A 25,999-nucleotide genomic window follows, 5' to 3' on the forward strand; every position below is an offset into this window, starting at 1 on the left:
TGCCACACACAGAACTCTGGGTAACCTTTGACATTATTGCAAGATGCTCTATTGCTGTTCTTTGAGGTAAAAAAAAATTTATATCAACATTGTTCTTAAAAATTATGCATCCATTACTCGGGTCTGTTTTAGATTTACAACTTTAGCAGTAACATGTATAATTATAGAAGTGTAACTGATTAACGAGATGTTTTTCACCGGGGTTTTCTAAGTGACATGTAGTAGACTAGGATGAAGCTTTAGTTGTCAATAATGCTATTCAGAATGTAGGATATGGATTCCCAACCCGCCCTTCATTGTGAACTAGCTTTTTGATTGGCAGTATTTTATACATAGAAATAAACATGGATTAAAGAAGGCGGCCTTATCTTTGGTTAACTCCGCAGGTGTTGTCAAACTTATAAGTGTCAGATCTACAAGGACAATTAGAAATGACTCGCATGTGCCTCAGTAGGACACAGTGGCATTTTGAGCAGCACAATAAACACAATAGTTGTTACATCATAATACTATGTAAAACAGAGTTAACTGGACTAGAACAACCCATGGTTCAGAATATACACATTCAACAATTTCATACAGGATGCTTGATTTGCGTCCTACTCTTTCTAATCATTCACTCCTTATTGTACATTAAGGACTTTCATAGGTAGCAACAGGGGTGAAGTCTGCCCACACATATGTACATCAACCTCAGGGTTTCCTCCATCATCATCTTTGGAAGCAAAAAGAATAGGCATTGTCTAACAGCCTCAAATCAATCTCTGAAGTACTTCTTATCCACCATGAAAAAAGGTAACTGCGAGTAGCTATAAGAAAACTAAGCAGAGTACAGAAAGGCACATTTGCCAGCACAGTAAAAGTGAACAATCAAGGCAAAATGTGCATCCTTCTAGTTTTCATGAACCCAGATGATCCGATGATATAAGGGAACATATAATTCAGTCTTCTTTTAGATGAACGTAATTTCTGGGGATTTCTGCTGTGATAGAAATATTCTCACAGGGGCTTGTTTTAAAATACAACATGTAAGGTATAACAGACAGTGGTAAAATTGACATTCACTGAATTTATAGTGGCCCACGTGCAACGCTTCTAGCAGGATTACACCTCTAATACTATGGAATACGACCTTTGCTTGAATATCAAGGCCTTCGAAATGCCTTAAAATATTGCATACTACGAGTTTTCCCCAATTTGGTGTACCTTTTCCTCATGAGATCAGAGCCACCTACGAGGAAAAGATGTGCGCTGTGTGCACGCACCCTCATGCAAATCACTGATCGTCAAACTCCGAGTTACATATTTTGGGAACAGAAGATCAAAATGAAAAGCACATTTTTTTTTATATTTGGGGCATATTTGCTCAGAAAGATAACAAATAGTTTTCCTACTAAAGTGCTGGGGAAAATATGCTTGGGCGTGGGGAAGGGGAAATTAGTTGTTAATTACGAAAACCTACACTTGTGTAATAAATACTTTGCACACTTCTATCTAAAACGACTTGAAGTAACTAGTCAATATGATTTCTCTTGCTAAATTACAAGCCTGCAAATTGTAAAAGTTGAACGAAAATTAAAGAAAGATGGTACCTGGTTCCATAAGGACCTCACTGGGCAATGCTTGGATTTGTGATTTCTCAGGAATCCCTGTCCACTTCCGAGATGCTCTGCCGTAATCCAACAACGGTGCAAACAACTGTTCTTATTTTTGCGACATTCAAGATAACTCCATGCTGCAATGCCAATGTGCCCAGATGGCAGAGTCCTCACAATGGCTCTAGTTCCAGTATAGATAGATTTCTTCACCTCTTTGTCATTTTTACAAAACCGCCTGATCAGCAAAGTAGAGCGTTCCTTTTTATTCCTGGAAAAGTCATTGTCCAAGTCTTCTTCTGAATTGTTATTGAACTCTCCGAAATGGCTGTGAAGCAGTTTTGAGGCTATCCTACTCGTGACGTGTTCGCCACAGACGCTGCCGCCTGGGCATGGCATCACGGGCACCTCTCCTGGGCCGGGTTGCAGCAGTAAGTGTTTATTCTTCAAAGTCCCACATGCGCTCAGCTGCTGATGTCCGTTTTGATTTTCTAAACTATTGGGCATGTACCTACATTTACAAGCAGCGAAGACAGAATCGTCACTTGGGTCTTTACCGGTGCTTGTTCGCTGCCAACAGTTTCCTGAAATAGACCGGTTCTGTGATGTACACACAGTCTTCGACAGGTTCCCCTTCCTCGCACAGCCCGACCGGTGGTCCCCTCCGCTGCTGGGATCCCCCGAGCCCCTCTCATTTACCGATGACGGACACGCCGGCCTCTCCTTTGACAGGCCATCCATTTCAGAACCAAATTCCGGCCATACACCTTTTGCCATTAACGTGGGAAGGGAAGGCTGCACCCAGACATCTCTCTTCGCTGAACAAATGCATGATGTGTGTGACCTTCCACGTGGCTCGTCAGACTCGCGGCTTTTCCCCAGAAAGTCACCACAAACGTGAACAAAGTTGTCTGACGCAGCGACACCCTTGTTACTGTACACCAGGCTTCCTTGACTGGCGCGAATGTGTCCCTCTTCATTTGTCAATAAACAAGGGCAGGCCCGAGGATGCAGAAGGTGGCCGCCTTTACGTGCGTGGAAGTAGGAAACCGTATCTGCAGGCGACCCTCCCTTATTTCCAGCCTGTCTTTTTATAACGCTGGTATCCAAAGTATTCCCAGTATTCTCTACTCCAGCTGTCTGGGCAGATATCACTTTCCCGTTAGCCAGAGGCAGCGGTAGAGAGCCAGTCATTTCACCAGAGGTCATCTTCCCACACAAACATCAGATGCTTGTGCGCTGCCCTTTCAAGCCATTGTGTTTGGAATTCACGCACTTTCGCCACAAATGCATCTTCTATCGGTGTAGCTACTTGGTAAGCGCCGGGGACCTTCTTGAAGAGGCCTGCATGGGATTTTCAGCGCCTCTGCATTTTCATCCATCACATCCAAAATTTTGGTTTGGAGCAGCTTTGCTGTAAAACATTCTTCTCTGTTGTACAGTTGATAAATCCTTCATGCGAGGAAATAAAGCATTTCCTGAAAAGAAAGAAAAAAACGCGATGTCACATTGAATTAAGGTTGCACAATTCTTACAAATTAATTTCTGATCTAACCATTCTGGCATGTAATTCAGAAAATCCAGCTTGACCTGAAACACAGGGTCGTCATTTCCCCACTATTTCACAAACTGAAGTCGCATTTGTATACATCAGCTACAATCCGGACAATAATGTGACGTTTCAAATAGAACAGCACTCGACGTTACACTGCTAAGGCATTTTCAGATTTTCTTCACTCATACTTGGATCTGTGTTGTAAAGTTATGAAATTCTTTTTAAAAGCCTATTTATGAATGTTTAACACGCCGAACAAACACTCAACCATGAAGTAAAGCAGTGAGCACATTTTTTTTGCATCAAATGACAAGGAATAGACAGAGGAAGCTTAAGAGACCTGTGAAAGTGTCCCACCTGTCCCTCTCGAAGCAGCCAGAATGAGCCTAGCACCAGCAGCCCAAACACGGCACCCACCCCTCACAGCGAAACACAGAAAAGAGGTCTAGACCCCCGTTCGCAGACCAGGGTGTGCAATTTGTACACGGACTGGTTCGAAAAGGGTCGACGGAGACACAGCGCCCAGATACCCCTGGGGTGACAGTGTTGCGCTTTACAAATGCTGTATGATCAAAAAGAGCAGCCAGTTGGTGATGAAAACCGTGCACTAATAGGTTTCCTTGCAAATTGTACATTTGAAGGGGTCGCAAAACAACCTCCATAATGAATGTCAATTAGGCAGCCACAAATTACAAACCACTGTTAAGAGTTGTGAATGCAAGACTGTGTCCCTGAAGAAACAGCGGACCACAAATCTTGCATTTGTTTTCCCAAATGAGAAACATTGTTTTTTAAGCAGCCCATGTCTATTAAAGGAACAGGCACAGGTGCAGAAAAAAGGTTCCCATGTAGGAATACATCAAGGAAGCATGCAGTGGGCATCTGGATCAATGCATGCCCTCTCCCTCTCTCACCCACAACACTACCCAACAAGATTCCAAAAGGGGGAGCTGTCCCAAAGCGCGATAGCGTCCCTCTTGTTGTCAGATGTCATCCCATTTGAGGTGTTGGTGTCTGATTAGTAGTTTACATGCCTTTTATGTCTCAACTTTCTCTACCTTCCTTTTGTGGTCAGATGTCATCCCATTTGAGGTGTTGGTATCTGATTAGTAGTTTACATGCCTTCTATGTCTCAACTTTCTCTACGTCACCTATGTTTACCTCGCTTCTCCCGCTTTCAATATACTGGTCTACTCCAGCACTCTCCTCCTCTTTCATGACCTTGCCTACTCTATCACTCTCCGCCTACCTCTAGATCTCTCCCTCTTGACCTCCCCACTCTATATATGGCAACTTAATTTCAACCTTCTGCTTCTCTTTGCCTCGCTGTTCGCCTCTATCTAACTTTGCTGTGTCTCTCCTCTATTTCACCTCCCAACCTCATTTTTTTTTCTATCACTTAGCTCTACTTCTCTCTCAGCCTCACGACTCTTATTTATCAATCTAATTTCTTTCTCTACCTCACATCTTTTACTACCTGATTTCTGTCACACTACCTCTTTTACTACCCTCTCTCTTCTAGCCTTTGATGAAGCATGGTTTTGCTAAATAATCCTGCTTGAAAGAATCATCTCATGCTTGTCTTACTCATAAAACAATGACTGATAGTGTGAAAAATGATTAACATGGGTGACAAATTTCTAGTGAATAAGTGCAAAACAAAGCACATGTTAGAAAGTATTAGTGAAATAGTGCAAAATGAAGCACAACAGGTATAGAAAAATTAAAGTAGCATTAAACGGGTGGAGGGAATGAATAAATAAACTTTCTTTATGTGAACTAAGACATTAGCGAGAGAGAGAAATGGAAATACTAAATAGAATATGCTTATGAAAATGTTACGCATAAACGCTTATTTTCCTTACATGTTATGTAAAAGAGACGTATTAAATAATAATGGGACCAATTCGAATAATATTTGTGGATTTGATAGAAAAGTGATGATCCTTTTGCCATAATGATCTTTTATGAAATTATCGTTCTAACAAATGTCTTATTTTCGCAGAGGGAGATGCATTACAAAATCTACCTTGCTTGAATGATATTTTCATTTCTTAAAATGTAGGCCTTGGAAGAAAATGTGTTATGTCCTTCACGTTTTAAATTGCTGTGTTAGTTTGTTTAGCTGTGCCCAAATTATTCTTAAGGAGTTTCCTCTTGATTATTTACTGTGAATAAACTTGTTGGACGAAAGTTACAAACCGGAGAAACGTGCACAAAGGATGTGGATGAATGTTGCAAGATGTTTTCCTGCTTCCGCGGTAGGATGACTTCATTGGACCTAACGATGACTTTCTTCAATGAACTTTGTCTAGCTAGTATGGTCACCTTATTTTGAAAACTAATGAGAACGAGAAGAAGCTATGAGTGATACATTTAGGAGATTGGACATTAATATTTAGGGTATAAATATTTGTGTAAAAGAGAATTATGGTAGTAGCTGTTTCTATGAGAGGAGAGCATTGCTGCTGTTCCTCTCTATGCTACTCTGTCTGGCTGTTGTCTTCGCTAAACCCGTCTGAGACTGTCCTGAGATCTTTGCACTTCACCGGTTGGTTATGTTGATTTTTTTTTGGGTTAAATAATTTTTATTGAAGATAACAAAAAAAACACAGGAGTAGAAATAAACAGTTATCCATTCTGATATAGAAATAAGTATACAAGTATATATAAATAGTAATGGTTATGTTGATCTTAGCTATACCTTTTTGGCCAAGAGGTTAGCTTTGTTTCTCATTGCACGCTGTGCAATAATTCTCTAAGTTTATATGATATCAAATTGCATATTGATATTTGAAAAAATATTTACTATTTTCTCTCTCTCCACTCAAATTCTTGTTACTGATATTATCTGAATTTTATGTAAATTATTTCTTATATTAGTGATTTACCTGTAACATTTGTTTATGAAGAAACTAATGATATTTGCTAATCTATTCATTTACTGACCATTCATATTCTGAAAAACTTAGATAAAAGTAACTTGATAAGTAATTCAGAGTTTGTTGTCATTAATATGAGGATTTGATAGATTTGTACATATGACAGTTGTTATTAAGTTAGATATTTCCTTCACTAGGGTCCCCATGAGGGGAATATTATCTGTCTTTCCATTGCCAAGTCCCTATTAGATCTACTTAAAGATCCATCAGAGGACCTATTGTTGTAAGTGGTTATTGAGTTCTCATGGACCCGAACTTCTAATCATAAAAGAGTCTAGTTGGTATAAAATTAGTGATATCTTTGAAGATTCATAACATTTCTCCCAGTTTCCAAAATATCACCTTTCAATTTACCTTGCCATTAGTTTGCAATCTCATCACCTCACCTCCACTGTGTTTCTACCTGTATTCACTTATCTTTCGCACTACCTTCCTCCTTTCTGTCTACCTTTATTTCTTGAGCTCTTTTTCTCCAACTATTATTTACTAATCTCTCATAAACACAAACCTATTTCGGCACCCTCTCTATTTTAATTGACCACTTCTACCTCACCAATCGCTCCCTAGGTATGCATTGCTCTACCTCACCATCTCTACCTCCAACTCAAACTCTCAACCCCGAATCAATAGCATCTCTGTCTTTACTTCACCAATGCCTTTTAACTTTCTCTTTTCGCTCTAAAACTCATTTCTTTCTACCCTTCATCCCTCTCTTCCTCTGCTACTCTTTATCTAGCCCATCTGTCTACCTAGCCCATCTCTCTATACCGCTTCTAATGTTGTCTTTTTCTATCCCACATCTGTTTCTACCTCAAAATCTATGTTTCTCTCACATCTTGACTCTCTACCGTCTACCTCTACCCTTCTGTGGCTTTACTTCTTGCTAACTCACCCCTGTTTTTACATTCTCTCTCTACCTCACCCCTTGGTGTACAACACTCATTAGCCTCTTTACTGTTCCTTTCCCCCATCTCTAGCTACCTTCAACCTCACTTTAAAACCGTACCTATTGTTCGGCCTCTCGTTCTCTACTTACTGCTTCATCTTTCCTATTGGCTACCTCACCCTTCTCCATTTACCTTGTTTCTATGTGTTCCCCCTTCACCACCCTCTTCATCTCTCTGGCAACTCTGCTCTTTTTAAGCCTCTGTCCTCCCCTGCCTCTTCCCATGTCTCTTAGCAGAACTGGAGGCTCATGTCTGGGCAGAGAAGTACAACGATATAAGGAGAGGATGGGGGACAAGGCAGGGGAAGAGAAATAAGTACAAAAATATCTGATTTTCATCATTGGAATGATGAAAACCCTGTGACAAGTGCTTTGATTTTTGTTTCTTGTAGCAAGAATGTCAGTAGTGAAATTGAGTTTATTCATGATTAGGCAACTAAAGGTACAGTTTCAAGTGTAATATGAATACATCTTAGTTCGATATTATGCACTTGCCCAATAAGCACATATCAAGTCACCCTAGGTGTATTTTTCCTAAAATCTATGGACCCAAGAGAAAAAATAAATAGCTTTATCAATGCCTGTTCAAGCTTTCTTTTGGAACTATTCTGCTGGCACACACAAAGCAGCTTGAACTTTAGCCATTTTTAAATGCCCCCAGTTTCTGAAAATGTGCCATATAATTCAATATGGTTGCCCATCAAAGGGCCTGAATTCGCTGAAACTGGGTAAGAAATCCAAACTGTTTCAAACAGAAGGCCCCAAAATAAATTTATCTTGCCAGAGCTCTAAAAATCCTGAAATTTTCGAAATAATGGTTTTGTTCAGCGGAGCTCTAACCTCAAAATACTAGGTATCATGTGTTAGGTCTTTAGGAGTAAGAAGAAGAGCTAAATAGAAACCTCACCACCACCACCACCCCCCCTCCCCCCAACCACTACAATAAATCTGAGATGTAGGTACACGTTGACAGTTTGCTGATCTAAGATCAATGACAAACATGAGTCATATTTATCAGAGTGCAGTACCATTACTACTATGGAACACTGTTCTGCTCTCACAGGTCACAAGTAAACTTTCAGCTCTTCAGGAACTACCCATACTCAACTAAATCAGATTTAGGGCCTGCCATGCAAAACGCTACAATGGCAGAACAAAAGCCAACACTCAACAAGGTACACTGGACATGTCGGACTGGACCCACGACTTTCGTACCATGCCCCAGTCACCATCCTCTTCATGCCTCTCTGTTACTGGCAATACCATGACAGTTGGTGATTACCACTTAACCCTTTGTGATTGTGGGTGCATGCAGGTCTGAGAGGGTGTTCAAGTGTTGCAAATTCTCTTTTTTTAACAAGCATTCAAAAATTGCATTCAGTACCCCAACCCCAAATGTACGAGATGCCATTAAATCAACAATAACCCAGATTGTTGACCACTGCAGAGTGCAGCAAGGGGGTGGAAGGGCAAGGTAGGGTTGGGCCCTTTAATTAGCATGGGTTCCTGAAGTAATGAAACACATAGACTTTTGGCCACATGCATCAACCTATTTAGGAAGTGCAAACGGTGCGAATCGGTAAATTCGGCCGTTTGCGATTCCTAAATAAGTTTTTGGGATGCATCATACATTATTGTGAAAATCGCTATTTTTAACGATTTCCAAAAATGCGATTGCTTTTAAGGAATCGCAAATTTGCGATTCCTTAAAAGCAATGCATGATTGGTTTTTAAATTGCGAATTAGCAATTAGGGGGTGCAAATTACCACGAGGTTGAACCTCGTGGTAATTTGCGAAAAGTTATGGAAATGCTCAAAAAGGCATTTTTTAAACTTTCATGTTACAGACACACATGTCCTTAGGACATGTGTGTGTGAAACATGCACTTTCAAAATACATTTCAGGGGTGCAGGGGGGTCCTTTGGACCCCCCTCTGCACCCTTGCAATGCATCAACAAATTGCGAATTGCAAAAAAAAAAAATGCAAAACGGCATTGATTCCTATGGGCCTCTAGGCCCATAGGAATCAATGTAATGCCATTCCTTAATTGCAATTCGCAATTAAGGAATCGCAAATTCCGAAAATTAAGAAATCCTAAAAAAAATTAGGATTTGTTGATGCATAGGATTTTGCAATTCCTAAATTGCGATTCCTTAGTTTTCGCAATTTAGGAAATGCAAAATCCTACAATGATGCATGTGGCCGTAAGTGGCAGTGACATCGGCCGTAGGCGCCTCCCGAAAGACGTGATTCTAAAGGTCTGCAGGTACGCATTGCCGGAAAGGAATTTGAACAGCCTCTTCATATTCGGCCCTGTGAGCTAAAAATAGGACTATAAATTACCAGCGTCGAGTTGGGTAAAAGCCCCATAAAACTGTCAAATAAGCAGACAGATTGCACAGGATCCAGACTCATACCGGAAAACGATTCTGCTACTTGTGTTATTAATTTTGAAACCAGAGGAGACAATCTGCTCTGCCATTCCGGAGATATTAAATAAGCCACAGACAAATGTGAACCCCCTGTTTTTAATACTATGTTGTCCAGTTTACATGTTGGCCCTGAGGAAGGTGATGTAAAGCAATGATACCACCGAAACGTACGTAGGCCGTACGCACCAGAGACCCTCATATAAACCATAAAACATAACTGTGGAGAAAGAAAGAAATAGAATGCGAAAAACTATTAATCCCGAATACTAAATCAACACCTTGAGGAGTCTACAAAAGGACACAATATATGTTTTCACCTTGTCCACTGTGTTTGTTGTGATAGTCATGTCAGGATAGTGAATATGAGAGATTGAGTATGTATGAGTGATGGTATGAAAGAGAGAAACAATGTTTTGGGGTTCTAGATAAGAAAAGAATTAATTTTGTAATTTTATAGCTATTTGTATACATGTCACTTTTGTTACTGTATAAAAAATAATTTTGAAAAGATTGTTACTAAAAAATGAGAAAAACAAAAAAGAAATAAGAATGATATAAAATAAAAGAAATTAAGTACTTAAAATACCAAATCTAATTGAATGATTTCAGAGTTATGTTTGCATCCTATGTAAATTGCAAATGAGCATCAATGCCTAGTTGTAAATGAATATAGGTCCATATAGAGGTTTTCTAGTTCGCTGTGGCCGTAAGTGTTCACATTTCAGTCTTTATTGAAGCACCCGCCAACGAGCTACGAGCTAGACTGGAACCAAACTGACTCAGAACCAGCCAACCTAGAACATGGAATGTCATCCAGAAAAAGGCTTAACCAATGAATACATACAAAACAACAATAAGGTAAGTGTACCTGCAGTGAAGATACTTGGTTAAGAATATGGAATAAAGAATTCTTAAATGGAATAGTAACATAGCCAGCATTAGCTACCACAGCTCCCCACTCAAAAAGATGACGACCCCAGAACAGGCAGCGACTGGTGACTAGAAGCAGTCTGAGCTGCAGCGAGCCATTTAATAGCACACGTCTGTGACTGCAATGAGCTGGTGGCATGAGTAACCAACCAAGCGCAGCCCAAGCGTAGCTGCACCTAACCAGGGGACTTAACGACCTACTGGGTGATGAGTCTGGATACCTAGCACAGTCATCCTCCTGCCTTAAGCCAGTGAGGCATTTTCAGAACCCAGTTTTAGCTAGGCTAACACCAGTGTTTAGTACTAGCAGCAAGGTGGGTACACTGCTGAGGCCACCGACGTAGGGTTGGACTCTACCTGTAAATGAATCCTGTTCTCTTCATCCTCAGCTAAACTGTGTGCGCTCCACACTTACTATAGCAAACAAACAAGGCAGGTATGCAGAGCCTACTGTCTGGTCGGGACTGTTTAAGAGTACGAGACCATTCAGCATTTTGTGCAAGAGCCTAGATTTCATTGGTGCAGCTGGTGCAGTAGTACCTGGGCCCAGTACGTCCCACTGAACACTAATTTGTGCAGCATTTTACAAATCAAACAGCAGCCCGGGTGGGGGGGGTGGGGGAGAGAGTCGTGGAGTTACCTTCCTTGCACGCGCTCATGACACACCGGCCAGGACACAGGTTGTATGTATGATTTTACTGAGAAAGTCCCGCTTTTGTGAATGCTGGGGCCTAAATCCATGATCTTAATGGCAATAATACAGACAGAACAAACAATGTGCTGCACGATGACGCAATATCTTTTTTTATTTATGTTACGTTTTTTACTTAGAATGAGCAGCAGCGTAAACTAGTGAGACCTCTGTAAAAAAAATATTCAACAAAAAAGAAGTAAATGTACAAATTAGACCCGGGCAGAGGAAGAAAGGGGGGTATACAATAGTGAAATATAGTTACATGAGATACTATTGTTGAAGATTCCCAACAGGCTGTGCGTAAAGTAGAATACATCGTCAAAGCAATATACTCAGTCAGTTTGGTCGTAAACAGTGTTATAATCTAAATCAGAGGAGTCTGGGCACTTACCCCACTCCCTCTAGTTTACAAGTCCATCAAAGTATAGATAGTATTATGCAATAGTAGTATTCCTTATTAGGGCGTAGTGCAGAAATGTAATACATTACATGGAAAAAGTTCATATGAGGTAGTCCTCAACGTAGGGCAGAGCAAATATTGAAGGAAGGGGTACATACCACATCGACAGGGGGTGGGTCGAGAACCCCATTAACAAAGCCAGTGTGTCATGGGCCGTGTGCAAGTAAGGAAATGCCCTCTGACTGCGGTTTGAAATGTAAAGGAACGCAATAATCAGGGTTCAGTGGGCCCCTCAGGCCTCTGGGCTCCGGTGCCCACTGCATCTCGCGCACCAAAAGAAGCCATTGTCAACTCCTAATGATAAGCCATGCAAGGTGGTTAGACCGTGAGAGTAAAGTGAATATAGAACCGGTATTTTTGCAGAACGGTTTTGAAGGCGCGCCTTGTGATGGTCATTGCAGATCCTTGGAGTGGAGGCAGAGAGGGCGAACTGCTAAGCCAGGAACCTCCAAGCCAAGTATTTCTGATGAGCTAAGAGTGAACTCTCCCCCAGATATTCAGTCTTTCTCAGCCGACACTGTGGAGTTTAGGAATGAAGGATTTGGTGACCTTGAGACAGATGTATAGACACACATGGCTTCCACAGGGAGCCCGTGTAATGAAGTGAGGGCTGGAATGATTTGATAAAAATGTTTTGCGTCGGAGGTCAGGCTGGCAACAATTACAGGGTAGTTTTTGCGTGTACCGGAGTATTAGCACACCCTTCTTTAATCAATTGTTATTTAATGTTTGTACATTGTGTGGAAATCTAATGTTCAAATTAAAAATCTACAGTTTCTGGGCTCGACTCTGAAAACATTAGGTGATGAACATTTTAAGGTATATCAATTGAGGTAATTGATAGGTAATGTCCTTTCAAAGGCGCTAACATGTAATCCCTCATCTCAGTAAGGCAAACACTAGTCGTCTTAAATGCCTGCTTACTAAAACGGCGCTCCGATTAGTGTGGATAATCTAAATCTACTTGAACAAGTTCTATCATGGCTCCTGGAGGGGAAGCATAACGCAGATCATTATGAACAGACTGCACCCAAGGAAAATTACCTTCACCCAAAAGGATGTCCTTTTGGTATATCTCCCATAATCCTATGTGATGAAACTTGTGTTCCCCTGTCAGAATTCAAGCCACCTATATTTATGAGACCCACTGCGTGGTTGCCCTTGTTCAATGGGGCAATGTCTGATTATAGCCAGTGAACCTTTCATCCTGTAGAGCGGCAGGTCTTCACCTTTTGACTTTGCGGAGCCCCACTAAATCACTACTGGAAGAACAGACTCAATCCTAAACAGCTTCTAAGATTCGAACACTAAACCAATATATAAAAAGACAGAAACAAGTATACATCATACAAATACACAATTTATGTTTTTTTTTTATTTCACACCAAAAATACAAACATCGAAATTTAAATTGTAATGGTAATCTTGGGGCAGTTCAAAAGTTGTTTTAAAATCTAAAAAACTTACAGCCTGATTCATCAAGCCGAAATCGGCTCGCAAAGGGCCAGATTCTGAGAATCTGGCCCTTTGCGAGCGCTATTTTTGCATTTGGGATTCATCATCCCAAATGCAAAAATCGGTAATAGCGATTTCGCTATTTTGCGAGGAATCACATTTAAGGAATCTCTATCTTAAATGCAATTCATCATCCATTTAAAAATTGCGAATTTGCAATTTCGGCCCGCTATTTACCGCGAGGTCAAACCTCGTGGTAAATAGCGAAAACTTAGAAAAATGCTTTTAAAAGCATTTTTCTAAGTTGCATGTTGCACACACACATGTCCTTTGGACATGTGCGTGCGCAACACCTGTTTCAATTTGCATTTAAGGGGTGCTACAGGGTGTCCTTTGGACACCCCTGGCACCCTTTAAATCGCTATCTTATTTGCGATTAACTAATTGCTAATCGCAAATAAGGAATACTCCCCATTCATTCCTATGGGCCTTTTGGCCCATAGGAATGAATGGGGAGTTATTCCTTATTTGCGATTAGCAATTTGCTACTCGCAAATAAGGAACATGTAGGAATCGCAATATTTATTGCAATTCCTACATGAATCCCGTTTTGCAAGTCCTTAATAGCGATTCGTTATTAATCGCTATTAGGGGCTCGCAAAACGGGAGAATGATGAATCAGGCTGAAAGCGATATGCTAAAGTCTAGCACACCACGCTCTCTTTTTTGCTCCAGACTCATCTTTTTGTAGGCGCATACCAGAGATTCAACAGAGGCAACTAATCGTTCATACTAGTTTCTTTTAACTGTACTTACACTGCGCCTACAAATCAAGCAAATGACGCCCACTTAATTTTAACCATCACATTCCTTCACATTTACAGAGTATTTTTTCAATTTTTCAATTTTATTTTTTATGTATATAGACTTTAATAATACATTTTCATTTAATGTTTTAATTTTAAGTATTATTCAAATTTCTAACAGACAAGGTGAAGAACCGCTGCTATACAACAGGCCATGAGTCAACTCCATATCATTACCAGAATCTACTTGGACCCAAGCTCTTATTGCTTTGTGAGAAAAGACCAGCTGAGCTCAGAATGGACATAATCGCACTACATCACCATCCTCAACCATCCGCCAAAGGATAAACAGGAACATTCTTTAAATGTATTATATGTGAAATATTTTCTGAACAGCAGAAGCGTACTCCTGGGCATAGTCTATAATTGCCAAGGCCTGGACCCTTTGCTGCTTCAATAGTTGTAACAGTATTTCGATATGTGATGCATGTTTGGAATGAATCAGCACTAATCCGTTAAGGGGAAAGAACTGCTTCCCTAGTGGAGCTTTCTGACATTTGTAGTTTTTTCGGCCACTTCTACCAGACATCGCAAGCTGTCTGTTGGTTAAAAGACCTACAGCCTGATTCATCATTCTCCCGTTTTGCGAGCCCCTAATAGCGATTAATAACGAATCGCTATTATGGACTTGCAAAACGGGATTCATGTAGGAATTGCAATAAATATTGCGATTCCTACATGTTCCTTATTTGCGAGTAGCAAATTGCTAATCGCAAATAAGGAATAACTCCCCATTCATTCCTATGGGCCAAAAGGCCCATAGGAATGAATGGGGAGTATTCCTTATTTGCGATTAGCAATTAGCTAATCGCAAATAAGATAGCGATTTAAAGGGTGCCAGGGGTGTCCAAAGGACACCCTGTAGAACCCCTTAAATGCAAATTGAAACAGGTGTTGGGCACACACATGTCCAAAGGACATGTGTGTGTGCAACATGCAACTTAGAAAAATGCTTTTAAAACCATTTTTCTAAGTTTTCGCTATTTACCACGAGGTTTGACCTCGCGGTAAATAGCGGGCCGCAATTGCAAATTCGCAATTTTTAAATGGATGATGAATTGCATTTAAGGAATCTCAAATAGAGATTCCGTAAATGTGATTCCTCGCAAAATAGCGAAATCGCTATTACCGATTTTTGCATTTGGGATGATGAATCCCAAATGCAAAAATAGCGCTCGCAAAGGGCCAGATTCTCAGAATCTGGCCCTTTGCGAGCCGATTTCGGCTTGATGAATCAGGCTGTTAGATTCCACCTACTGCTCATCACTGGTAAGCTATACGGTCACTCATTTACTTGCTTTTTATTCATTAGCAAATGTGGGTTTTCCTTCCTCTTCTTGTTTTTGACTCTCCTCTGGAGCATGGACACATTAGTTGTTGCCCTATTTCTGGTTGCATTTGTAGCAACATTTTTTCTTTAAGGTTAATCACGCTATAAGAGAGCATGTATTTTCCACCTGTCTTCCTCGTGCACTTCACTTCCCAGGTCGCACTCTGTGCTCTTCTGTCAACGGTGTTCTTCTCTCCTGCCCCTTCCATGCTGTACTTGCCCTTGTGTAATCCTCCCCAACATTGCTTTCTCTCCAATATCAATTCAATTCAAAAGTGCTTTATTTCGAGTATTACTCATAAAAGCAGACAAACATACATATATTAAAAAACAATTAAATTTACATAGTCAATTAGACATAAGCACATAATAATATTTAAAAAAACAGTACACGATTAAAATGTCAAGAGCAGGTTTGATATAAAAAAGTGCCTGAATGATAATCACGAATAAACAATTTATGAAAATATTCATATCATAAAATTTCAACCGATGATACATTAAAATTGAGTATGTTACAATAAAAGATAAAATAGACACGAGTCTAGCAGTCTCTGGCCAACTAATCAACTTTAACAGAGAATAAACAATAGTCTAGCAGTCTCTGGATTTACAATGAATTGTTACAGAGAATAGACATGTATCTATCAATTACTATGGACTAAACGATAAATGATTATCCTCCCATCAATCTCTGTCTTATAGTCCAGGCCCACCCCAGGTACTTTGCAGTAGCAATTATAATCCAGTTAACAGATGTAGATCTTACAATCCGCAATGCTACCATGCTGTTTTTTGTACCTAGGTTCCTGCACATGGGAGCCAACCAAGCTCGCCTAGGTGCAGAGTACTTTGGACAAGAGAACAAAAAATGACCAAGCGTCTCGTTGCCTACCCCACAGACTGGACAGATTGATACACCCCCTGCTTTCCATTTAGATGTTAAGTTACAGAGGGGAAGGGAGCCTACCCTCAATTGGAAACGCAGTTTCCTGTCCATGGGTTTTAATATGTAGTCCCAATACATTTTATAAATTGGGTACAACTTGATCTCTAAGTAACTAGTGGTCATGGACCCACTATTTAAACTAAGCATGCTCTTATTAACAACATGTTCCCAGTAAATGTTTTTTAGGGTGGACTTGGAAGGGAATGAAGCCCCAGCTGGATCGATCCATAGAGCATTAAGTCCTAATTCGTACAAGGCAATCTTCAATGATTTAAACCATTTAATTTTGTTATAGCAGTCATTTGTGACAACATCTTTAAACCCATTCGCGTAGTGAGAGAGCTCTGGCGTGGTCCAAAGCCTACGCCAGTATAAAATCGGGCGTAGTTTGGCCTTATCAGAGATCACTCTCCTACCTAGTTCGTATCTTAGGGGCAATTGCGGGCTGCTCTGAGGGGCACCTATCAATTTCCTATAAAATTTGTTTTCTGAGGTTTGGAGTTCCTGAAGGTTTTCATGGCCCCATAACTCCGCACCATACAAGGCAGACCCTATTGCTTTTGCCTCATAGATTATCAGTGGTGGTTTGATGGGCTTGGTGAGCGATTTCCTTTGCTCCTTGATAATTGTGCCAGCTAATTGCTTGTGCCTTAATATAGCAATATTAAGATGTGACTGCCACCTGTTGTCATTAGAAATATGGATCCCTAAGTAGGTGAAGGATTTTACAACCTCCAAGGTGCGACCACTCAACGAAATTTTGGATTTAAAATTTCTGCGGGGATTGAAGGCCATAAGTTTTGTCTTAGACCCGTTTACCTCCAATCCGTGAGCTACACAAAAATCATCAAATATTGCCAATGCTTTTTGCAACCCAGCTGGTGTTTTTGATAAAATTAAGGTATCATCGGCGAACATTAAAATTGGAACTTTTTCACCTGCAAGAAAGGGAGCGTCCACTGCCTGAGATTGCATACAAGAAACCACACCGTTGATAAAAAGGGTGAACAAAGTAGGCGCCATTGAGCAACCCTGCCTAACCCCACGCTCAACTGGGAATTCGGCGGTATCATTACCGTACCCGCCCCAGCGAATTTTAGCGTAATTACCCTCGTGTAAACGCATAATTAAGGACAACAGTTCCCCAGGGACCCCAAGAGTCACAAGAACTTCCCACAGTTTTGACCTTGGTACCAGGTCGAAGGCAGCCCGCAAGTCAACAAATGCTGCATACAGGCTGCCTCCACCTAGCACCACGGTCCTCCACTGAATCAGCTGGAGACGGAAGACTTGGTCCACAGTGCTGGTTGCCCTGCGGAAGCCGGCCTGATAGGGGGATAAGATGTTGTTATCCTCAACCCAATCAAGCAACCTATTAATGATTACTCGCCCCACTATTTTTTGGATAGTGTCGATCAAACTAATTGGGCGGTAATTACTAGGCAGAGCACGGTCTCCTTTCTTGTATATCGGGATGATAACAGCACCCCTCCATGTTACAGGAATATCTGCACCTCTGGCAATATGATTTATTAACAGATGGATGTATTTAGACCATCTTGCAGTATCGTTTAAGAAAACGTCTGCTGGAACACCGTCAATGCCGGGGGCGCGACCATGATGAACAGTTTTGAGTGCAATTGATATTTCGTACTGCGTAAAAGTGTCGTCTTCTGTCGTGGAAAAGGGTAGACATACACTATCAATAGGCTGGTCACTAGAGGCATATTGTTCGCTAAAGAATTTTACCCAGGCGTCCTGGGGGACATTGTTTGTAGTGACGTCTTCGATCCTGTCATGACCCCATTTGACTATGTGCCAGAATAACCTGGAGTGATTTTGGTCACTGACACTCTGTAGCAAATTCCAATGGGCTTCGTCCCAATCTTTTTTTGCTTTAGCTATGGAACATTTATATTGTTTCCTTGCTGTCCTGGTAGCCTCCTTATTTTTGTTCTTAATTGCGGCACCCAAACGGGCCCTGGCCCCCTTGCAATCTTGGTTATACCATTTGGCAGGCCTATAATTCCCAGGCTTTTTTTTATTTGCCGGTTTTAAGAAATGGCATTTTATTTCTTTGAAGAGGTCATTATGGACCTTGGTAACATTATTTTGGGTAGGAGAGTGCCCAGCCTCTCCCTCAAGGGCCAATATAGCCTTATCAGTTGCCATACTTATTTTTTCTATGACCAGCGGGTCAGTTCTAACACTAGTCCACCTCAGCCTACGCATATCATTTGTGGGTACAGTCAATGGTGGAAGAGGTTCAACACAGGTACTTGACACAACATCAGACATCCACCAATTATGGAGAACACAAAGGATTATGATCGCTCTCTAACCTTTCCAAAACGACCATATCAGTGACATTTGGCCATAGGGGCATGCTACATATAACGTAGTCAATACGGCTCTTGTTTCTCCCATTGTTAAATGTCATGGCTGGTACTCTGTCAGACTTTGTCCGACCATTCAAGGCCCTTAACCCATGTTCAAGGCACATAGCGTTTAGGCCGAGAATATCCTCAGTCCAGCGAGTTATTGGGATTGTATTGAGAGCGGGAATATCCCATAACGTGTCTTCCTCCGTGCCCAATTGTACATCGCCAATGTCTAGAGGTTCAAAAGTGCGGTTTAGGTCGCCAGCTATTAGTATGTTTTTCCCAGATGAGTGAGTTTCTAACAGTTTGTACAAAGACAAAAGGACCTCAGATTTTCCTGCATTACCCACTCTAGCATATATATTATAAATATCTATGGAGGTAGATGGGTTACCCTTTAGTCGAATGAGCTGAATGTCTTTTTGGTAAAGCTCAATGTTTCTCACATCAATCATAAGAGCCTGGCGCACCCATATAGTAAGTCCCCCCATCGGTCGCCCTTTTGGACCCTTGGTGGCCGGGAGATAAAAGTTCAAGTAACCTAGTGCGAATACAGGATCAACAGCCCAGGTTTCTTGAAAAATGCAGACGTCATGCAGGCTGACAAAACCGAACCATTCACCACAATCCATTTTGGAACAAAGCCCCGCAATATTCCAAGACAATAAATTCCCGGTGGCATTTGCCATTGTAGAATAAATACAATGAGCTGGCCCTATTGGCGTTAAATCAACAATACCAGTTTCATTTGTATTTACTATAGTTAAACCAACTCTAGGTACAATGATATCTGTCACATTTTGTAATGGTGTTGGACAACTAGACACCTCTGTAAGGCTTGCAGCCATAGGAACTTGCAGCAAGGTGGTGGGAGTGGATGGTAGTCAATCGCAAGCGTCTAGGTTGGAAAGAGCGGCAAATCTATTTTCCAATCCTAGACCCCACTCGGCAAGATCAGAGTTCTTACTGCCCCTCTTAGTTACAACGTTCCATTTTGTTCTTAATGTGCTGCAATTAGGGCCTCTACCTTTTCTGGGATAGAAGAAATCTAGAGTCAATGGGACAATAGGGGTAAGTCTTTTCTGAGGTGGGTGGAGATTGGGCAGGATATTTGGCAAAACCTCGGGGTCAGAGAAGTTAAGTACAACACAGTCCCCCTTGAATTTTTTTACCCTATTCCCAATCCACTCAACCCTTCTTGCATTCACCAGTTCTTCCGCTAATTGCTCCTTGCCCCAGGAAGTTATGGCCATGTTGTTGGTTAGCCATGATAACGATTTGTTTAGTAATGATGCAGTTGATTCAACATCACCGGGGGCTAATTTGGGTACGTTTGCAAGAACAAGAACTAATGGTGAAGCTTCCACGACGAGCTCTGATGATCCTTTCAAGGAATTAGGTTCCCCATGAGGTAAAGCAGATGGTACGTCTCCGGGGGGCCTATCAGATAAGTTTGCCAATAAGGGCAACGGGGGATTTGGTGCAACAACAGGAGTCGGTCCGTTAGATTTGCCAGATTGAATTTCGCTCATCAATGGCTGGCCACATGTTGTAATGACTTCTGGTAGTTTTCTCACTTCCCCCAGAGTTTTTCCCAGTAGGCCTTCCAGTTTGCTTACCTCAGCAGTTAATTTATCGATTTTACTAATCAGGGGTTTTACCATCCCTTTGATTTTTGTATCCATCAGGCAACAGAGTTTTTGTAATAGATCATCGGAAAGAGTCACGTAAGTTTCCCCAGTCAAGTCTTCCTCATCATCATCGGTAGATTTCCTTGGTGGCGTAGCAGCTTTATTTTTGGCTGATCTTAAGCCTCCTCGCTTTTGAATGGCTTTTCTTTTACCCCCAGAAACCCTTGGTGCGGGAATGGGGGGAGCGGTAGAGATGATAAACTCGCTATTTGTGGAAAGCACAGTCAGTGCGTCAATGTCACTATTTTCTTCAATATTAGCTACTGTGCCACTTGGCTGAATGCAATTTGTATCCTGGAGGGAGGCGTGTGCCCCGCCCAGGAGGCTGTTGTTTAGCAAAGCGAATGAATCCTCATTCTCGATATCTACCAATGGTGATTGTGTAGGGGATTCTAATCCCAAAGAAGTCCTTCTATCAGTATTGATTTTGGTCACAACTTGAACAAGGTAGTTCTCCATTGTATTAGAGACAGAGGGTAACTTTTTTGCAGGCATTTATCAGCAGGAATGCACTTGAGGCAAAATAGTATAATACACACGAGAAATGAGGTTTATGATTACCTGGAGCTTGGCAGGCCTGATATGCCTTGTGCGATGAGGAGGAATAGGAACAAGAGGCAAAATCCCTGGCCCAACCCAACCGTGGCCAACCTCGGACGGCCTCAGACCGCCCGCCCTTCGTCCGGGCGTCCCGCTCGCGTCCCGCGACGCGGAGAGCAGCGGGAATTTAAAGCGCCTCCGGGCGCGGTGACCCCAGTGATCGTGTTCCGGGGATTGTAGTTTCCCTCCGCTCGGTGGCCGCGAGGAAATCTCGAGCGGCGGCGGGAGGGAAACAAGCAGAGTCCGGCAACAGGTTCTGGCACCCCCAGGCGAGTTCAGGCAGGCAGTGGTAGACACCCGCTCCACCGAGGGCAGCGGGAATTTAAAGCGCCTCCGGGCGCGGTGACCCCAGTGATCGTGTTCCGGGTCCCAAGGCAGTCTGGGGATTGTAGTTTCCCTCCGCTCGGCGGCCGCGAGGAAATCTCGAGCGGCGGCGGGAGGGAAACAAGCAGAGTCCGGCAACAGGTTCTGGCACCCCCAGGCGAGTTCAGGCAGGCAGTGGTAGACAATATGTTTCTACCCCACCTGTTCCATATTACATGCGCTTGTTTGTTTCTTCACTGTCCCCCCTGCCCTCTGTGTTGCTTTCCTATCCGCACGTCTGTTTTGCTTTCCGCCATTCACTACCCATTTTGTTTCCCTCATCCACATCCTTTGTGATGCTTTTCCCCAACCCACGCTGCAGAAAAAAACACCCCAAAAAGTTTTGCCTTAATTTATTTTTGTTTACCAATCCATGCTATTAAATAAATAAATAAATAGGCATGTCCGCTAACGTGAAAGCGGGCCGTGCTGTAAAAGAAATAATTAAACGTGGGCGCTAAAGTGAAAGCAGACCTTGCTGTAAATAAATAAGTGCAGCCGCCATAGTTAAAGTGGACCACACTGTATTTTAAATAAGTACATTAGTAAAAGTGTGCGGCATGCTGCGATGTTGAGGGTGGAATAGGGAAGATCTTTTTCTTTTTTTTAAACTTTGTTTATTGATTTTCTCAAATCTTACAGTAAACATATCATCTCATTACAGGCATTTTGTGTTCTACTACATAGGAATGGAAATAGTTTTCGTAACTAATACAAACAACAAATACCAGTCCGAGCGGTTCTACACATATTTGAGGCACACGCTTCATACAAAGGCTATGCAATTTGAATATACATATTAATGTAACATGGGTAACTACTGGGCATCATGCATGGTTTACAGTTCATGTTTGGAGCAGCAGTCAGGTCTCAACCATTTGTACAGTATATAAAACCCAGCCTACCTCCCCCACTGTCGGGGGTACATCTACCCTTACACAAGCTACAAATAGACATCCGTGTGGGATTGGCCCCTAACATATCCCCCATTGACGGAATGTAGTCAGTTTCGGGGGAGCTCGCTCTTGCACAAGACCATTGTAGGAATGGCTCCCAAATGTTTTTCGGCCTTGAGGACAGCGGCATTAGCTCCCAGTACACTCCCAGTTGGGTATGCCCGTATGTGACATCAGCTAGCCATTCTTTGAACTTAGGTACCCTCCTCCTACCCCAACGGATCGCAATTTGTCTCCTGGCATATAACAACAGGAGAGCGTGTAACTTACGTTTTTGGGGCACAGTGTCACACACCAGGCCTAGAAGACCCAGCAATGAGGAGGGAGTGTCAGTTCTCTCCACTATCTGATTTACAGCGTCAAATATGTCTTGCCAATATTCTGTCAACTTAGGGCAGTCCCAGGCCGTGTGCAAGAACGATGCTCAAACCCACATCTCCAGCACCTCTCATCCTCTCTTAGGCGCATTCTATGAAGACTGACAGGAGTTCTGTAGAACCGGTGAAGAAACTTAAAATGGATAAGGCGCAGCTTGTAATTTGGGGAAAGTTCCATCATTTGCCTACAACAAAAGTCCCATTGTTCTTCCAGTATTGGGGGGTCTAGCTCATTATTCCATAACTGCCGTGATTTAGGCGTTATGATCGGTGCTTGATTTTGCATATTAGTATATAGGCGAGTTACTAATTTACGTGGGGAAGATCTTGTTAAAATATTATCTAGAGCCTGTAGCATTGGGGGCGCTTCCGGAAATCTTTCCCAGAGTGCGCGGCATGCTTTTAGCTTGTGGTATGCGCATTTTTCTGTAAATGGTACTTCCTGGTCATCTTCTCCCATGGGTGGGGGCCTAAAGGTACCCTCGGGGTATAGGTCGGCAAAGGTAATTAACTGCGCTCCCCTAATCTCCACCACACCCCCACTGTCTTCTAGGCACGGCAAAAGTGAGTTGTTCCTCAGAGGCACAGATGGCGCGTATAGTAGAGGCAGGTGAGCACGCTTTTGAAGCTCCCGCCATGCCCATCTCAATGTCTCTACAGTGTCAATATCCATCCTCGGGCGAGGCGATTTTGTTTAGATCGCTACCTTCAGCAGAACTGGTGCTACCGCGTCGATTTCGACTGCGACATGTGGTTGGTACGGCGTCTGGTATATCCAAAAGTGCAGAAACTGTGCCTGTGTGCACAGCGCATATAGCTGCATAGCCGGTGCTCCCAGCCCACCCTGTCTCAACGGCAATGTCAAGAGAGCCCAGGAAATTCTGGCCTGGCCACCTGCCCACACCAAGGATAGTAACTGGGATCGGAGGCACTTGAAAAAATGGCAGGTGAGGGGAATTGGCACGTTCATAAATAAATATAAAAAATTCGGGAGTATGACCATCTTCGCCAATGCCACCTTCCCTGCGACAGATAAGGGCAACTTAGACCAGATCGCCACCTTATTTTCCAACCATACTACTGCCCGTCCAAAATTCAAGCTCCAGATATCCTGCAAGTTACGACTTAGCCAGATTCCCAAATATTTGACTTCCTCCGCTTCCCATCTCAGTGGGTACTCAGACACCACTTCCGGAGTGCCATCCGTCAGTGGAAAAATAACAGATTTTGCCCAATTTATAGATATGCCGGACAGACCACCAAATTTAATGAACTCTCTGAGCACTGGATCTATATTTACTGTGGGATTCAGGATATATAGGGTCACGTCGTCGGCATAAAGAGATATCAAGAGGCTCCTTGAACTAAAGCCTATCCCTCTAGCAGTGTGGTGTTGACGTATCCTGGCTGCAAGTGGTTCCATGGCGATGGCAAATAAGAGAGGCGACAGTGGGCATCCTTGTCTGGTGCCCCGAGTTACCTCAAATCTCTCAGATACAAGGCCATTCACGCTCACACAAGCTTGTGGCTTGGTATAGAGCAGCTGTATGCGAGTTATGAACAAGGGGCTGAAACCCATGTGCGTCAATATTCTAAAAAGGTAGGGCCATTCGAGTGAATCGAACGCTTTTGTTGCGTCCAGAAATATGACAGTCACTTGGGTGTAGGTAGTGTAATACCGAGAACAAGGTTCTGAGGTTATGTGACGTTGAGCGACCGGGTATGAACCCCGATTGGTCCGGGAGTGCCACCATTGGGAGGAGTGGTTGTAGGCAATTTGCCACAATTTAGCATACATTTTCACATCTACATTTATTAAGGAGAACAGGCGATATGAGTCCAATTCCATTTCCTCTTTATCAGGCTTTAGTAATGTCATAATCAGCGCCTCTCGCATTGAAGCCGGAAGGGTTCCTGCCTCCAATGCCTCCGCATAGACCGCCAGCAGCCTCGGGGCCAGCTCCTCCCCATATGCTTTATAAAATGCAGTGGTTAGGCCATCCGGCCCTGGGGCTTTGTTCAGCGGTAAACTTTTTATCACTTGTTTGATATCGTCTACGGTTATGGGTAGGTCCATGTATCGCCTATGTGCGTTGTTGAACCAAACCAGTGCTATAGAATCTAGGAATTCCTGCAGGCCCTCAGGGTGCGTTGACTGCGTGGCTGTATATAGGGAAGAATAAAAGGCAGTAAATTCACTCAACACCTCTACTTGTCCCGTAATGATGTCCTCCGCAAGATTTTTAATTGCAAGTACAAAGGAAGTGGTTTTAGATTTTCAAATCATGCCTGCTAGTGTACGGCCCGGTCTATCACCTTCCCCATATCTTCTGGCCTCAGAATATTTTCCCAGGAATTTAAGCTCTTTCTGCGCCTCTTTCGTAAATTCCAAGAGCTTACATTAGTGCCGTCGCTATGTCCGGACTAGTATCAGAGCAAAATCTCTGCTCAAGGTCTTTAATCTGCCCTTCGATTGTTGCTAGAGTATGTCGTATGGATTTTAGTACTCCTGCCTGCCTAGCTATACATTTCCCCCTTATTACCACCTTAAAAGCGTCCCACAAGGTCGCTTCAGTGGAAACTGAACCAGAGTTCAGATCAAAGTAGTCGATATCAGTTCTGATCTCTTCTTTGAAGGCATCATCAAGCAGGGCATGAGGGGTCAACTGCCAGCCAAAGGTCCGTGGTGGTGAGTTTGGAAGAGATAATTTAAGTAAGCAGGGGGCGTGATCTGAAAGGTATCGGGCAAGATGAGACACATTGAGCGTCCAGGAGGCTATATCTGTTGACACCAACCAAAAATCTAACCTCGACCAGGCTGCATGTTGACTAGAGATATACGTCCCTTCCCTTAATTCAGGGTTTCTAACTCTCCAGATGTCTACCAGGTCTCCCTCTGACATGAGGTCCTGCAGGGCCAGGCTAGAGTGTGGATGTAAAGGTCGTGGTGCGCCCTGCCGGTCCAACACATCATTGATCACTGAATTGAAATCTCCACCCCATATTATCGTTTGGCAATTTGTAGAGACTATCCGTGACCAAACTTCTCGAAAGAAGTCAGAGGAGTCCACGTTTGGCTCATAGACAGCCGCCAGTACCACAGGCATGCCCCCCCAGTCGGCCATGAAGGACAATGTAGCGCCCTTCTGAATCAGTGTATGTCGTGTATTCCTTCCAGTCCAACCCCTTACGAATAAGTATCGCCACACCTCGTGCATAGTTAGATTAAACTGCAGAATGCACACCTGCCCATCTGTTGTGCCTCAATTTCAATGATAACTGTGTGTAAGGTGCGTTTCTTGTAGGAAGCAGATGTCTATATTATGTCTCCCTAAATAGGCATGGACTAGTCGTTCTTTCCTTCCGTCGTTGAGTCCCCTGACGTTCCAAGTAAGGATATTAAATGTTATCATGCGTGTATCCATAACAGTTGTACATTAAGTACGTGACCCCCCCAGCACCCCATCACTCGGAG

At 42.7% G+C, this 25,999-nt stretch overlaps 1 protein-coding gene across 3 annotated transcripts in view; it reads right to left on the reverse strand.

The window, feature by feature from the left end:
- PLCE1 (phospholipase C epsilon 1) overlaps nt 1-25,999 on the reverse strand; it is a 1,554,148-nt gene that overhangs the window by 1,244,791 nt on the left and 283,358 nt on the right. For all 3 annotated transcript variants that reach the window (XM_078643386.1, XM_078643388.1, XM_078643387.1), the window contains exon 2: nt 1,593-3,073. In XM_078643386.1, the coding sequence (XP_078499512.1) occupies nt 1,593-2,804 (1,212 nt within the window). In that variant the 5' untranslated portion in view covers nt 2,805-3,073. The remainder of the gene's footprint in view (nt 1-1,592; nt 3,074-25,999) is intronic.

The sequence above is a fragment of the Lissotriton helveticus genome, chromosome 5_1 (genome assembly GCF_964261635.1).
Source record: "Lissotriton helveticus chromosome 5_1, aLisHel1.1, whole genome shotgun sequence".
NCBI lineage: Eukaryota > Metazoa > Chordata > Amphibia > Caudata > Salamandridae > Lissotriton > Lissotriton helveticus.